This window comes from Rana temporaria, chromosome 11 (genome assembly GCF_905171775.1).
Source record: "Rana temporaria chromosome 11, aRanTem1.1, whole genome shotgun sequence".
NCBI lineage: Eukaryota > Metazoa > Chordata > Amphibia > Anura > Ranidae > Rana > Rana temporaria.
In genome coordinates this window covers 45,436,754-45,454,277 of record NC_053499.1, presented here as the reverse complement: position 1 = coordinate 45,454,277, position 17,524 = coordinate 45,436,754, and the positions used below count along the sequence as shown (strand labels likewise).

At 42.3% G+C, this 17,524-nt stretch overlaps 1 protein-coding gene across 1 annotated transcript in view; it reads right to left on the bottom strand.

Annotated features, from left to right (window-relative positions):
* Positions 1 to 337: 337 nt before the first annotated feature.
* LOC120917295 (cathepsin D-like) overlaps positions 338 to 17,524 on the bottom strand; it is a 28,659-nt gene continuing 11,472 nt past the window's right edge. Inside the window, exons 2-9 of the mRNA XM_040328489.1 lie at positions 17,301 to 17,451; positions 12,779 to 12,902; positions 8,772 to 8,890; positions 8,257 to 8,456; positions 4,593 to 4,715; positions 2,572 to 2,716; positions 1,346 to 1,444; positions 338 to 1,204 (exon numbers count right to left, since the gene is read on the bottom strand). Of these exons, the coding sequence (XP_040184423.1) occupies positions 1,043 to 1,204; positions 1,346 to 1,444; positions 2,572 to 2,716; positions 4,593 to 4,715; positions 8,257 to 8,456; positions 8,772 to 8,890; positions 12,779 to 12,902; positions 17,301 to 17,451 (1,123 nt within the window). The 3' untranslated portion in view covers positions 338 to 1,042. The remainder of the gene's footprint in view (positions 1,205 to 1,345; positions 1,445 to 2,571; positions 2,717 to 4,592; positions 4,716 to 8,256; positions 8,457 to 8,771; positions 8,891 to 12,778; positions 12,903 to 17,300; positions 17,452 to 17,524) is intronic.

Genomic DNA, 17,524 nt, shown 5'->3' with positions numbered 1-17,524 from the left:
AAAAGGGTTAATACCGCCCACAATGCGCCTCTGCAGAGGCGCATAGTGGGCGGTATCACCGCGGTTTCCCATCGTTTTAAATGGGAAGGAGCAATATAAACACCGCTCCTCTCACCGCTCCAAAGATGCTGCTTGCAGGAGATTGTTTTTCTCTCCTGCCAGCGCATCGCCTCAGTGTGAAAGCCCTCGGACTTTCACATTGAGAATGCTGGGCAGGAGTTTTTCAGGCGGTATTTAGGCAGTATTTTTAGCGCTGTAACGCCTGAAAAACTCCTCAGTGTGAAAGAGGCCTAAGAGTAAAACAAAAAGATGAGCAACACCAGCCACAGCAGTTTTCTTACAGCAGGATTACCTTAATGGAAACCTGTATCAGCAACAGCCAAGTTAAAGGATAAGTTCATATTAAGGGGGCAACATGTTACAAATGGACCCGCCCCCTGCTCTGATAGCTAGCGGGGATCTTCTCCCCTCCGCTAGCGGTCACAATTTAACAAATACACAGCTAAGCAGGGCTTCAGCCGTTCCATTTATTCACAGTCCTCTGTGAATGGAAACCCCTTTGTGGCTGTCAGCTTGCAGTTTTCAATGAACTACCAAGACACTGTGGTAGTTCATGGAGTCTTCCTGTCAGATTATTTCTACTTGCCCATACGATATACAGGCACACAGATACACTGACAGGTCTGCAGGAAACCTGCATAGCACCAGCAATCTGCTGATCTCTGGTGCCATGCTTTAGAGGCTCCAGAAACAAAATAATATATGCACATATGTTACCTGAAAAAAATGTGCATTTATTTTTTGTTAAAAGATGAACTTATCCTTTGAAACGTGCTGCCAATTTAGGAAGTAACGGAAGATGGTTTTAGGGAATTTGCCGCCACTGACAGAACCTCCTGTGTGCTAGTCACACACAGTGCTGAAGGAGAGGAAGACTAATCCAGTTTTTACATGGGTAGGTGTGGAGGTGCCAACACAGTAACATGCTTTGTACTGTCTGTAAGCGCAGGTAATGGAACGCTCCATTTATGTATTGCCTGAATTATTTAGATTTAGCAAATCCAACACGGTCATTTTCTCTGTCAAATACGGTGTAATACTGGCCAATGAAAACATCTCCAATAATCCAGAGTGGTCCAGCAGGAGGTGGAATGTCAAGGCCCATGAATCCACTGATGCACATAGTGCGGCCAAACTGAGTGACCTGAGAAAGAACACAGGATTACCATCAGGGGGTCATAGGAAGAAGACAGAGATCCTACAATGTGTTAGAATTGCAATACATGCAAAGGCTGTATAAAACACAAATTGTCTTCATAGCTATTCAACATTGCCAAATACTCACCTTCAGAACATATTGTTCTCCAGTCAGGCTGTAGTCCTTTCCTCCAAAATTGAATGTGATAACAGGCAGTGAGGGGATTTTGTCACAGATCACCATATACTGCAGAAAAGCACAATAATAGAATATTTTAATACTTTAGTTTTATAAGTCATAACATTCCTTTATGGAAATTAAACCCAGAACCTTCCTATTTATTTTGACAAAAACATGAACATTCACAGTTTTAGCTATATTAAAAAAAAAAAAAAAAATTATATATATATATATATAACCAAAAACGATACCTTGTAAAACAATCCATTCAGTTTAAAATAGAAATCAAAGGCAAAAAACTTTTTGTATAGACATCACATTGCCTCTGTTCTCAGCTGCATAAGAGCTGAGGGGAGGAGAAGTAGCAGCACACTGAGCTTCCCAGTGAATAGCTGTGCAGCGGGGGCCTGTCAGGACAAGTATGATCATTAGAGGACAGCACACCGGTTCCCAGCACAGCTAGAGAATTGACCACAGTGTTCTGCTTAGTGTGGTCAGTTTTTTAATAGGAAAGCAGAGAGACTGGCAGGAATAGCAGGGATCCCACATAAAAGCTAGCAATACAAAAGAACATATCAGGAATATGAAGTGTTGGGGTAACAAACGCTTTAAGGGTCATAACTACATTTTTCAGATTTTTTTTTACACACACACACACATATATACACACACACACACACACACACACACATATATATATATATACATATACACACACATATACACATATATACATATACATACACACACACATATACACATATATACATATACATACACACACACACACACACACACACATATATACATATATATATATATATATATATATATATATATATATATATATATATATATATATATATATATACACATACACACACACACACACACACACACACACCAAAAGGGTGCCCCCTGTGCTCCATCATAAAGAGTGGGAGCCCTCTAATACTGGTGATGTGCTCCTTGCCAGATCACCAGGTAAAAAAGCCCCCGTTACATTTTTGGTTTTGGGTTTAATACCGCTTTAAAAAGAACACATTTATTATTTCACATGCTATGCTCTCCTGGCATCTATGGTTCTGGAGAATACAATCTCCAGTGAAAATTAGTGCATAATGCTCTACAGTCCGCCAACCAACAATGTGACACTTTATAACTTGCACACCCATTGACAGACAAGCACTCACCTCTCCATGAATCAGGGGCAGAGCTCCAATAGCTTTTTGCAGTGCATCGATTTCTGCTGGTGGGCCAATGATCAGGGAGGTCCCGGTATCCACAATTGCTTCACAACCACCTTTACACAGACTGAGCTGACCTCCGACCCCTACACTACAGGGGAGAGAGAGAAAAACATTATTACTCAGGCAGGCTCCACCCGCATTACAGCTGAACTGGCCCTATCAATATTCTGCCATATGGAAAGACAAGTTCACAGCAAACATGCAAGCACTGGACAGACAACGGCCTGCTGGCTCCATACCAGGGATGAGTCTCATTGTAGTTCTCTCCAGTTACAACAGTGACATTCTCTATGGACCAGCGTTCATAGGAAACCTGTCATGATGGAAAGGTTATAGCATTGATAGACGAGTCATAGGGGTGGATTTACTAAAGCTGGTGCAGCTGTATATGGTAGCCAATCAGCTTCTAACAGCAGCTTGTTCAATTAAGCTGAGGCAATACAACTTGGAAGCCGATTGGTTTATATGCAGAAGTGAGCTTTATTTTGCACTCTCCAGCTTTAGTAAACAAACATCAGACTCCCATCAGGAAATCTTACTTCTCTTGCTGCATTTGTGTTACAAGTCAGCAACTCAAAATTATTAAAAGCTGCAGCCAACATCATCAGAATGAGCTTAGAAAAGACATTTGACATACGTTTATGATAGGTGCCCTTTAAAGAAGAATAATATATATAATATAAAAAAAAAAAAAAAAAAAAAAAGCAGCACACACTTTTGTTTCATGATTGAATTCATCTTCAAAATCCATATACGGCAATAAGCCTGGAATTCTCATCTCACTCATATTGCAGTGCTCAGAAATAAAAAGGAAAAGGACTCCATAGAAAGCCGGTTTGGTTCATGTCGTGTGAATCAGATGTGGTTCAAAATGCATCCAATTCACATATACGCGAGCGGAGCAATAAAAACGATTTGTCGTACAGACTTCAGCACCGCAAGGTTCTCCCCCACTTCCCGACCAGGCAATTTTTTACCATGAAAACCTGACACCATAGGGGCAGGAGGAATCCGAAAAGCGGAAGTTTAATTTTCGGGTGGAACTCCACTTTAAGATGGGTTCATTGCCTTGGTAATAAAGCAGACCTTTATACATCAATATAAAATATAGTCTGGATCCTCCACATGCTATACTAATACTTGTTCATGTGCCAGTTAAGATCGCAAGGGTGATCTTTTGGAAAAAAATAAATAAAATTAGGAGGGGGAAAAAGAAATCTTGAAGGATGTTAGGCCTGCTTTGCCTTGTGTTGGTTAATAAACGTGTGCATCCCTCATAAAGCGGAGGTTCACCCTAAAAAACATCTATGTACCATTACATGCAGCATACTTGCGTCAGCTACAGTATGCTGGTATTTTTTTTTTTATCGCTGTACATACCGTTGTATAGTTCATTTTCTTTTCTTACTCCCGCGGGGAATAGGCGTTCCTATGAAGAGGCGTAGATGATTGACGTGTGGAAAAGGCGCCTCACGAGTTCCGAAAATAGCCGATCTGGGATACGGCGCCTGCGCACAGACTAGGAGCCGTGCAGAGCTGACTGCGCAGGCGCTGTACCATAGCAGAGTCTCAGATCGGCTATTTTCGGAACGCGTGACTCGCCTTTTCCGCACGTCAATCATCTACGCCTCTTCATAGGAACGCCTATTCCCCGCAGGAGTAAGAAAAGAAAATGAACTATACGATATGTACAGCGATAAAAATTATATGTGTGTGTGTGATATATATATATATATATATATATATACCAGCATACTGTAGCTGACGCAAGTATGCTACATGTAATGATACATAGATGTTTTAGGGTGAACCTCCGCTTTATACCACACTTGAGAATACAAATTCCTTAGGTTACCACACCTTTATTACCCATAATCCTAGGCTTGTTCACATCCATTCTCTCATTATAAGGTATCTTCACATCAACTAGCACGCAGCTCAAATAAATGATTGCTTTTACTTACTTGTTCATACGAATCTGCCAGTATGCCTTGCGGGTTACATTCATGTAACTGAAGTCTCCAGTGTAATATTTAGGGTCAGTGCCTCCAAGTAGCAGTTCTCCACCTGGTGGAGAATCTGGATTTCTAAAGAAAAAAGGATCATGGGAGAGAGTAGAAATCATTGTCATTTGTATAACATATCTTGTTACACCTACTAAAGGATTTTATATTTGAAAACTAAGTTTATCTGACTTAGCAGTACAGAATAAAATCAACAAATCTTATACGATTTGCAGATGTTCACATCCCTCCGCTCACCGACATCTACAGAAATGTCTGAAGCTTCATTTGCGATAATGGTCTTGAGACCCCAGAGGCACCACACAGAAATGAGAAAAGGGGAGAGTCTCGTGCCTCTAACTACCTCAGACCACTACAGGGACAATTATTCAGGCATGTTAGAATTGCTTCTTAATTGTCACCTCAGTGAGACGAGGCGCTGGCAATTCCGTGACAACTCCACCCATAGCAAGTGGTCATTAAAAGCATAAAAATAAAAAGGAGTGCCATGCCAAAACAATAGAATTGAAAATGCTTTAATGGTTCTTAAAGTGGTACTACACTGCAGTGCTATTTAATTCATTTTTAATATTCAAAAACAAACACATCCACTCATTCAGGTCTCCATACATTATTATTATTATGCAAGTCACTTAAAAAACAAAAACAAAAGCATTGTGGGGCAGCACATCGGCTAACAGGCTAGCACTAGCAACACTAGAGTCGCCGCTTCGAATCTCAGCCACGGTACTACCTGCCTGGAATTTGCATGTTCTCCATAAGCCTGCATGTGTCCGGGTACTCGTTTCCTCCCACACTCCAAAAGACATGCTGGTAGGTTAATTGGATCCTGTCTAAATTGGCCCCAATATGTGTATGTATGGGATCACACATGTGGTGTGTGTATACAGGCTGCAGGGAAAATCTCCACCCACCTGAACTCTCAGCACTGGAGAAATTCTGCAGTTCATCATGTAATCAAGGTATACAGATCAGTGAATAAGGTATATTGTGGCAATATTTTAAACGTAAAAAGAAGATTTATAAGCCGTGGGCACTGTGTGTGTGGGGGGGGCAGACAAACTTTTCATATTACTGGGTTTAGTAACCCTATAAAGAGAAGTAAACCCAGATGGGTTTTACTTCCTCTTTACTTCCCTGCAAAGGTAAAACATAATGGGCTATTATGCATCACTTACCTGAAACCGAAGCCTGCGATGTCACCACTGTCCCCACTAGCAGCGAGCGTCCATCTTCACCCCTCTTCTTTCCGGGGGCCAAGAAACTCGGCTCTGTGACTGCCAGGAGTGACGTCAATCCCACGCATACGCGTGGGAGCCGCCAGTCACAGTATGATCCCCTTTAGAAATGGCAAGTTTCTAAAGTGCCCCGTAGGCATCAGCACATGGCTCTATTGTAAATATCTCCTAAACCGTAGAGTTTTAGGAGATATTTCCAGCACCTACAGGTAAGCCGTAATCTAGGATTTCCTGTAGGTAAAAGTGGTTGTACTACCACTTTTAGTAACATCACAAAACACAGTAAACATTTCAGGGGCCCAAAGCACACCCCCCTCATGAGGGCTCAGTAAACTTTAAATCAGATTTAGATAGACCTGTAGTTTGCTAGTATATGGCAAAAGCAACTGTGCAGTGTATGTTGATGCTGACAGTTTGACCCCTTTCACACTGAGGGCGTTTTGTAGGCGCTAAAGCGTTAAAAATATCGCCTGCAATCCACCCTAAAACAGCTGCTCTATTGTCTCCAGTGTGAAAGCCCGAGGGCTTTCACACTGGAGCGGTGCGCTGGCAGGGCGTCAGGAAAAGTCCTGCCAGCAGCTTCTTTGGAGAGCATTAGCTGCGGTAGACTCACCGCTGTTAATGCGCTCCATTAAAATCAATGGGCAGCTCTGCCGTACTGCCAGCAATATGCCGCTGTAGCGGTGCATTGCGGTCAGTTTTAACCCTTTCTCAGCCACTAGCGGGGCTGACGCTATGGGCGCCACCAGTGTGAAAGGGGTCTTTGAATATGTTGGGAGATCACAATTTACACTGTCGAGACAGCCAACATACTCAAACTGTCTTAGGTTTGCAGTCTCAACTTACACTCTCAAGTTAAGACTGCCGATTACATCCTGTTGCAGAGGTGCCGCCTATGGAGATTTATTTTAAGTACCGAAGTTTGGCGCCATTCCATGTGTGCGCAATTTTAAAGCGCAACATTTTGGGTATCTATTTACTATTAACATCTTTCACATTATACAAATAAATTGGGCTAATGTTACCGTTTTTTTTTTTTTTTAATTCATTTCCAAAAAAAAGGGGGAGTTTGAAAAATGATTGCAACTTTTTATCTTGCACGGTATTTGCGCAATGACCGCCATTTTATTCCCTAGGGCAGGGATGCTCAAACTACGGCCCTCCAGCTGTTTGCGGAACTATACATCCCATGAGGCATTGTAAAATTCTGACATTCACAGACATGACGAAAATTGTAGTTCCTGAACAACTGGGGGACCGTAGTTTGAAGACCCATGCCCTAGGGGAATAAAATGGTGGTTTGGGGGTTCCGAGTAATTTTTTTGCAAAAAAAAACATGATTTTTACATGTAGGAGAGGAGTGCCAGAATAGGCCCAGTATTAAAGTGGTTAATTTACTTGTGAAGCCATTAAGATCACCCAAACTCCTTGTTATTGTTAGAAGTGGAAGGGTCCTGTTTAGTGCTGCATGTCATTTCTGCCATGGCTCCGTGCATCGCACGGGCCAATTAGAACAGCTTGACCAGCGCAGATTTAAAGCGGTGGTTCCCCCTAAAACAAATTTCTAACAATACATTCGTAAGACTGCTTACACTGCGGGTAGGCTGGCTTTTGTTTTGTTTTTTTAGTACATACCTCGATATCGCCGTTTCGTCCCTTGGCGGTGGGCGCTCCTAGTTGATTGACGTTCCTCCAACGGGCGCATACTGCGCGTCACGACTTTCCGACAGAAGCCGAACGTCATTGCGCAGGCGCCGTATAGAGTCGGCTCTATACGGCGCCTGCGCAGCGACGTTCGGCTTCTTTCGGAAAGTCGTGACGTCACGTATGTGCCCGTCGGAACGTCAATCAACTAGGAACGCCCACCGCCAAGGGACGAAACGGCGATATCGAGGTATGTACTAAAAAAACAAAACAAAAGCCAGCCTACCCGCAGTGTAAGCAGTATTACGAATGTATTGTTAGAAATTTGTTTTAGGGGGAACCACCCCTTTAAGGCATAGAAAGCAGCGACCAATCAGGGAAATAAACAGTCAGAACAAGAGGCCAACTCCACCTCCCAAAAGCAACGAGGATGACGCAAGCCTGCAACGCCTGCTGATGGAGAGAAGTTAGCGGCGGCTATTAAAAATGGAATTCATTGCTCTGCTGCTACATTTCAGATACCTTCTAAAAGGATTTATGGACTTCTCTGCTGCATTTCTGATAAAAGCAATAAAGAAACTCTAGTAAGGCAAGGCATTGCCAATGTAATAATAGAATAATTGCTCTGCCTGGAGTTCGGCATCAATTGCTAATAAACAGTCACTTTGTTCAGCCACAGAAATAAAAATGAACAGTTTCCCTGGTCCACAGATGACCCTTACCTGTTCAGATAGAAAGAAAACACATTTGTATCTACAAGCTTTTGATTCATGATGTCATCAAAGACAGTAGGAGCCCCATCTACAGATATTCGTGGGTATGCCATTCCCAAAATGCCATCAAACTTTGCCGCTACGAAAGTGATGCCAGGTTGTTTTACAGCCTCTGCAAAAAGTTGACCCTTCACGGCCAGGTTTCCAATCTGGAGCAGAAAAGAAAAAATATTATATATATATATATATATATATATATATATATATATATATATATATATATATATATATATATATATATATATATATATATATATTTATTATAATGCATGTTCAAAACATGCCTAACATACAAGAAAACAGACCCTGTAGTATTGACATTCTGCAGGTCAGTATATACTGACCAAGGAAACAATTCACCAGAGCATTATTTCCTAGTGATATGGTTGACTACTTAGACCTACAAAGCCATGCTGTACACTGAATTAGACAAAACATATAAGAAGTTCTCCAAAGAAGCTGACCGTCACGGTGTCCTCGCTGAGATATCCCGACAAACTCCCGCTGCCATACTGGATGGAAAAGTCTGTACCATTCTTCACATACGTGGAGGATTTGGAAGAGTCATATTTGTGGTGTATCCCTGGTAAGGAGAAATATGGCTAGTAAATGTTTTATAGGAAGTAAAACCTCATCCAAAACTCATGACAATGCTTTGGTAGTTTTACGCTACAATATTTAAGTTAAACATCATAAAAAAAATACTGCCGATGTGCTTTATGGACAGTTTACCATCCCTGAGGCCGTTTAAAAATGCGCTTTAACCCAAGGGGGTAAATTAAGCTCCCAGCTTCAGAAGCAGATATAAGCATTGTTACCATTTTGTTCCCAGATAGCCAGTAAAAGTAATCCTATGGGATTGTAAAAGTGGGGAGGAGCGGCGTGCTGACGTCACCACAACGTTAACGCAAGGTCCCGGAAGGAACGGGCTGCGAGAGCTTGCCGGCAACACAACATTCACACGCAAATTTATCTTCTTTTATTGTAAGTGCATTTTTCTATTGTTTTATTAAATATTTTAAGCTGGGTTACGCTATGTTGGCTTTCCCTTTTCATCGGGCCAAGAGCATATCATGATTTTGTGAGAGTGATTGAGGACAGACCCACTGAAGGTGCAGAGCCATCTGACAGAGTCAAACAGAGACCCTGGCTGGGGTATAGGTCATCCGCAATTACTGATCTCTTGTTGGGATCTAATCTTCTGGTAAGCGGCAGATTTTTTGGAGGTGTAGGATCCCTTTTTATATCCGACATACAGCCCTATTCTTGGGTGTCTCGTGGTTTGATGTCACCAACTTGTTTATAGAGGACTTGAGAACACCAACACATTGGTCAGCATTTGAAGACGCCTAAGTTTTCAAGCACTCAACCTGTTGACTTCTGATTGGGACTTTTATCCTATTGGACTATTCATTTGCATCAGTGCAGTGATTGGTGCAGCAGTATTGATACGGGGGTGAATTTTTGATTAATATTCATTTTCATTGATATCACATTCACTTTATCTCAATTTTGGGCTATTGGGATGCCATTGATTGATTTCAACGGCACATAGCTTATTGGGATCAATTTATTGCGCAGCTTATTTTTACAGATTGCAAAAGTGTTGCCTATGGACAATTTTGGTGACCATAGTTGTAAAAAAAAAAAAAAATACATTTCACGGGCGAAGCAACATCCACCTTTTATAATTTTACAAAAAAAAATAATAAAAAAAAACCAAAGTGGAAGTTCAGACAAAAACTAACTCCAAATCTACTCACAGCCACATTCTAAGACTAACCTATCTAACCCTGTAAAGCAAAAATTGCTAAACATACCTTTTCTGAAGCGGGTCCGGTCTCCAGCGGCAGATGCTGTGTTGAAGAGACAGCCAACAACAGCTGGGAAATGCTTGGGAAGTGACATCACCCATAGACTTGCTATGGGGCTTCCGTTGTCGGCTGTTTCTTCCGCACACTCCTTCACACAGAAAAGGTATGTATAGCGATTTGTTTTTCACAGGGCTAGATAGGTTAGTCTTAGAATGGGGCTGCGAGTAGATTTAGAGAGTTAGTTTTAAGATTAACTTCTACTTTTGTCTATAGTTCTACTTTAACCCCCCCCCCTCATTTTGGATAGAGCAATGGTGGGTTATAACCCCTGTCAGATTTTTTCCCCCCTCCCAATGTGGAGATTTCCTATCACTTCCTGTCACATAGCTAAACAGGAAGTGAGAAAATACCTGCAAACTAGTGGAATTCTTTAGGGGACCCCCAGGTCTCCATAGGAAGATTTCCCCTCTTTTACTTTTTGGTGGACAACCCAAAATGTGCACCTTAACGGGGGCACAGACAGTAAAAGAAACTGTCAGGTGTTCTTATTCCTCTCCACTTTATCTAAAACGAAAATAAAGTTTTGCCTTTAGTTATACTTTAAGTAATATATTATTTTTCTGTGCACTAAAATTCATTGTGTATTTTTTCCTGAAAATGCTAATTTGATAAACAGTAGCATAAACATATCATAAAGCTTATTTAAAAAAAAAAAAAAAAAAAAAAAAGAAGGAGATTGCTCCGGATACAAAGGGTTTAAACACAGCAATCTGTCCATATAAACCAAACAGCATTCAGACTCAATTTTTCACATTAAAAGCAAGTATCCGGTTGCTGGGGCAGCGTTTTCATACTAAAGGCCTGTGTTAGAGGGCTTTGAACTTGTGGCAGTGGAATCAGTTTGAGATGCTTATGAGAACATTCAGATGCATTTGACCTGCTGCAAATGAGTTTTGCATAAACATATTGAAAAGCAAAATGCATTTGAAGGGAACAAAAGCCCATTGAGCTCTACTTCTGAAGACGGCTACTGTGCGGTCCAGGTAGGCTACTAAAAAAACAAAGACCGATATTACTGAGAGGGCCCTTTTATTAAAATCAGAAAGCTGTGGTATGACTATGAAAATGGAGGTTGTTAAACTATACAGCCACCCACCCACACTACCTACATCTAAAGAGCAGAAGTAGTAAATCTGTCAAAGTGAAATCTTGGTAAATGTTCCATCTACCAGTGGCTACAGCCTCTGTCCAAACACAAGCCGAGAAATCCAAGGTGGACGGAGGAATCTGTTGGTGTATGCTCAGCTTTAGCCAAGACAGGCAGAGAAGTTTTGTCAGTCCTTCAGCCCAGGTTTACACTGACAGCAGGAATTAAATCATGCGACCTCAGCTGGACTCGCACAATTACATTCCCGCATGTCAGTCCCAACTTTGGGGGCGATTTCAGAGACATTTGCAGGTTGCTGCAAAGTCGCCAAAAGTAGTACAAAAATGACTTTTGGGAATCGTTGCGGAAGCCCATGTACCACTTCCAACTAAAAATTGTACTTTTATATTCTCAATTAGCTTGTATCTCCCGGCTATTAACTTTTATATCACATGCCCCTCCCTTTTAAATTGTAAGCGCTCATGTGCAGAGCCTTCCTAATCCTCTTGTATTGAATTGCATTGTAACTGAAGGTCTGTCCTCATTTTTTAAAGCGCTACAAAAATTGTTGGCACTATATACCAATCAGCCATAACTTTATGACCCCACAGGTTAAGTGAGTAACAGTGATTAGGTCATTGCAATGGCATCTGAAAGTGGGTGGGATATATTAATCAGCAAGTTGTGCCTGAAGTTGATATGTGGAAAGCAGACAAAAAAAAAAAAAAAAAAAAAAAAAGAAGGAAGAAGGGCATTGCAGTTAGTTATGTATGGAGCTTCGTAGCTGCAGACCTGTGTTCACAGTCAAAACCACCCACAATGGGCACGCGGGCATCAGAACTGGACCACAGAGCAATGCAAGAAGATGGCTTGACCTGATGAATCATGTTTTCTTTTACATCATGTGGATGGCCAGGTGCATGTGCATCGCTTGCCTAGGAAAGAGATGACACCAGGATGCACTATGAAAGGAAGGCAAGCCAGAGGAGGCAGTATGATGCTTTGGGCAATGTTCTGCTGGGAAACCTTGGTCATGTCATTCATGTGGATGTTACTGTCCAAGTACACCCCTTAATTTAAATAGCACTCCCTAATGGCAGCAGCCTCTTTCAGCAGGAGAAGAATGCGCCCTCACACACTCCAAAAATGGCTTAAGAATGGTTTGACGAACACGAGTTTGGAGGCGTTGACCAGATTCTCAATCCAGAATAGAATAGGTGGGATGTGCTGGAAAAAAAAAAACCCCACACAAGTCGGATCCATGGAGATCCACTTGCAGCTTACAGGACTTAAAAGATCTGCAACTGATGGCTTGATACCACAGCATAGCTTCAGAGGTCTAGGTGGTGTCCATGCCTTGATGGGTCAGGACTGATATGGTGGCAAAAGACGGGCCTACTTAAACTTAGGTGTGTGGCCATAAAAAGGTATGGCTGATCGGTGTATACATCATGTATTATAATATTAATAAACAAGTATATTAGACAAAAGTCACAGTAAAGTTACTTACAACAGGCGACATCAAAAAAGGAGCAGTGGATGGAAGGCACCCAGAGATTAGAGGAGCCAGTGTCAAATACCACCAGGAAGGTTTGTGGAGGGCTGCCAATACCAATTTCACCATAATACTGGGCCTATTAGAGCAGAAAGTTCAACCAATATTAGACTACTTTTTACTAGTAGAAAAAGAGAAAATAGGAGTCATTTGATTCTAAAGAAACCTAAACACACACAAGAGTTATAATGAAAAATAAATCAGACTGTTCTGCGTTTCATTAAAAAACCCAACAAATTATCCCCCCCCCCCCCCCCTCCCCATTTACACTTGAGCAGGTTTATTTCCCTATGCCTGACCATGCAGGATCCCATTCCTTCCAATGATCCCCGTTTGCCTGAATAAAAAAAAAAAAAAAAAAAAAAGAAAGACAAAGTATTCAGGCGTTTTTGATCCCACAGATCCCCAGCAATGGGCCTGCAAAAAAAACCACACATACTTACAAAATAAACCCTTTTCAAACTCACCAGGGAATACGTTCTGCTCAGGTTTGGATGTGGGCTTAGTAATGTCATTAAGGGATAAAGAATTATTCTCTGGACTAAAAAAAAGCAGCAGATCTAACAGCTTGCTATAAATTAGACTTACATGAGACCTGACCTATTCTCATTGTCACGTGTCTAGTAGATTCCTGAACTGCAAGGTGACATTTTAACAGGTAAATCATTTCACTGATCACGCGACATTCAGCTGTGTAATAAAACAATATACAGAACACACAACAAGATGCATACTAGATAAACAGATTACAGAACAGTATTAGAAGGATGGGTGTATACCTGAGAAAACTACACAACTATATACAGCAAGGCCCCTTTCAGACAGGTTTTCTGATCAGGTCCGCCCATCAGTTTTTCAGGTGGTCCTGATCAGAAGGTTCATTCATTCCTATGTAGCCCAGTGAAAACAGACACTGGATTCGGTATACTTTTAGCCACCTATAAAGCAGAGCGGGCTCTGCAGATACTGGGGTAGATTCAGGTAGGGGCGCGCACTGATACGGCGGCGCAGCGTATCGTCTTTACGCTACGCCGCCGTAACTTACAGGAGCAAGTGCTGTATTCACGAAGCACTTGCTCTGTAAGTTGCGGTGGCGTAGCGCAAAAGGGGCCGGCGTAAGCGCGCGCAATTCAAATGATCCGGTAGGGGGCGTGGATCATTTAAATTAGGCGCGTTCCCACGCCGAACGTACTGCGCATGCGCCGTCCCTAAAATTTCCCGACGTGCATTGCGCTAAATGATGTTGCAAGGACGTTATTGGTTTCGACGTAAATGGCATCCAGTGCCATTCACGGACGACTTACGAAAACGACGTAACATTTTCAAATCGTGACGCGGGAACGACGTCCATACTTAAAGCGGAGGTTCACCCGTACATAACACTTTTTCCCCTTAGATGGATGCTCGTTTTGTCTAGGGGAATCGGCTAGTTGTTTTAAAATATGAGCTGTACTTACCGTTTACGAGATGCATCTTCTCCGCCGCTTCCGGGTATGGGCTGCGGGACTGGGCGTTCCTATTTTGATTGACAGTCTTCCGAGAGGCTTCCGACGGTCGCATCCATCGCGTCAGGATTTTTAGAAAGAAGCGTTTTCCGAACGTCGGTGCGCAGGCGCAGTATAGAGCCGCACCGACGTTCGGCTTCTTTCGGCTACTAGTGACGCGATGGATGCGACCGTCGGAAGCCTCTCGGAAGACTGTCAATCAAGAAGGAACGCCCGCTCCCGAAGACCCATACCCGGAAGCGACGGAGAAGATGCATCTCGAAAACGGTAAGTACAGCTCTAGCCGATTCCCCTAGACAAAACGAGCATTAATCTAAGGGGATTGTTTGAAAAAAATAGTTTAATGGGTGAACTCCCGCTTTAACATTGGCTGCGCCTTCTAATAGCAGGAGCAGCCTTACACCGAAAAAGCCTTAACGCAAACGACGTAAAAAACGAACACCGGGCGCGTGTACGTTTGTGAATCGGCGTATCTAAGAAATTAGCATATTATACGCCGACAACAACGGAAGCGCCCCTAGCGGCCAAAGTTATATTGCACACAATTCTACGCCGCCGCAATCAAGTTACGTCGGTGGAGGAAGCCTATTTTTTCAGCGTAACTGCCTTTGTGAATCGGCGTAACACTACGCGGGCGCGGAATTCAAATTACAGCGGCGTATCTGGAGATACGCCGCCGCAAAAGGTACCTGAATCTACCCCACTGAGCAGACAAAGCTGTGTCATCCACCCACTCTGCTCCAATCAGCATGGGATCCACTCAGAGATTCCCTGCTGATTGCAACAGAATCTGCCCCATGTGAAAAGGGCCCAAGTGTTTATTTGCATTTATTACTTAGCCAATAGTGTTTAAACTACAACTACATTGCAGATGTGGAGACACAATACCACTAGGGGGCGATAAAAAGACTACAGAGATGTGCCTACTGTAGCACAGCTTAGACCAGTAACTTGCCCAGAACAGGCAGCTTTCCACAACCTTTGACCGAGTTAAATGCTAGACCAACATTTTTCAACCAGGGTGCCTTTGGGTTTCTGTTGGGGGGGACCCTGGCAAATTCCTTACAAATTGGGCAAAAACTGTATACAAGCCTGCCTTTTAGATACACAAATCCACAGGCTGCAATTGCGCACCAGTACAACCTTCCACTCACTGGCATTCTGACAACCAATGACATTGGTTCATAAGGAGGATATCTGTGCATCCCTGTGCAGGTAAACATGGCTCTGCACAGGGCATGAATGCATCCCACCTAGGAGAACAATTCCTAAGAGACATAAGATCAGGGGTCCGCAACCTCTTTCCACTTAGGCTTCTTTCACACTATGGATTGTATGTCCGTTTTATAATATCCGTTACTACTGTTATTACACCTATTAATGGACGTTTATTAACGGATTCATACGGATAAATATTTTACCATTCTTCCTTTATTGAAAACAGATAATGTTTATCCGTATACATCCGTTATATCATTCCTTTCTAACGTCCGTTAATAAAAACCATTTCACCCTTTCTTGAAGTCCAGCTCCAGAAGTCTTTACTGAGCATGCTCAGTAAAATTAACGTCCGTTAACATAACGGACATTTACGGAGACATTTACTAACGTCCGTGCGCCATAGACTTCAGTGTTAAAATATAACGGACGTTAATATATCCGTTACTTGCAACGGAAAAAAAATTAGTGCAAGACCCGTCACATATTCCGTAATAACTAACGTCCGTACGTTATAACGGACTATTACGGATCTTTACGGAACATAAAAAAATCCCATAGACTTTAATGATATGTTATAAAGGACATATAACTTCAGTTTTTTAACATTATCTGACGGATTTTAATACAGATTATTAAAACGGATTTATTTTGTAGTGTGAAAAGGGCCTTAAAGGCCAGATTCACTGTATGCGATTGCATGGAGGGCCGCATTTACCTGCTAATAAATGAAGATAATAATAAGATACCTAACAAGTCATGCTTTAAAAGTGTGCACACTCCTAGAATGACCGACAAACCACAATACTTAAAAATCTCCATAGGCGATGCTTTAAGAACTTTTACAGGTTACCGAATTTAGAGTTACAGAGAAGTCCTTGCGGTAGAGTTATTGCTCTTACTCCAACAATCACGGTGAAAACTCACATGTGTGGCTTGAACGCCGTTTACATCAGGGGTTGACAAATTTGCTTGGAATCTAGGAGCCAGGCAAAAAAGTAAGGAGCCAGAAAACGCGCCCCGTCCCGACGAGCTTGCGCGCAGAAGCGAACACATACGTAAGCTGCGCAAATACGGCGTGACAGAAAGTATTGCAACGATCGCTATTTTATTCTCTAGGGTGTTAGGATAAAAAATATATATAATGTTTGGGGATTCTAATTAGAGGGAAGAAGATGGCAGTGAAAATAGTGAAAAACAACATTAGCATTGCTGTTTAACTTGTAATGCTTAACTTGTAATACCAACGGCCACCACCAGATGGCGCCAGCTCACATCTGGTGGTAATAACTTGTAATACCATAATACCAACGGCTCACCACCAGATGGCCCCAGCTCACAAAAAAAAAAAAAAAAAAAAAAAAAAAGTTTTTTTTTTTTGCCCCCCTTCCAAGCCAAGTCGCCAGGACCCTATTTCTAGTTGCCATGGCGACCTGGCGCCCGGGATTTGTCGAGCCCTGGTTTACATTTGAGACTTGCGTATGCGTTCACTTCTGCACAAGCACGGAAGTATGGGGTGCATTGAATTTTTATTTTACACTGTCCCTTTAAAATAAATGTTTCCCTCCCACTGCTTGGGGATAACAGCTGAGCGGCTTCTTAGAAAGAAGAAAACCAACCACCGGCTCTACAAAAAATATCCGTTTGCATGTGAATTAGCAGCGGCAAGCCGGGTGCAGCCAGCGGACCGTAGGTTGCAGACCCCTGCATTAGATGGTGTCTGGAACGTTCTCAGAAAGTGGAGGAATACTTACATCCAGGTAGTTGAGCAGAGTCTCTGGGGTGGGCTCTGTGCTCGTAGGGAATCCAGGGTAGTATTTGTGGCTTGATCCTATGCAGTCCTTTAGCTCTTTTGTGGAATTAGCCATGGTGTGCCGAATTGTGGCCATTTTCTTCAGAGGAATTCTGAAAAGAGGCAAACAGGTGAAGGCAGAGAATGGATGAAACATTGGCACATTAAAACAACATTCTGTAATCT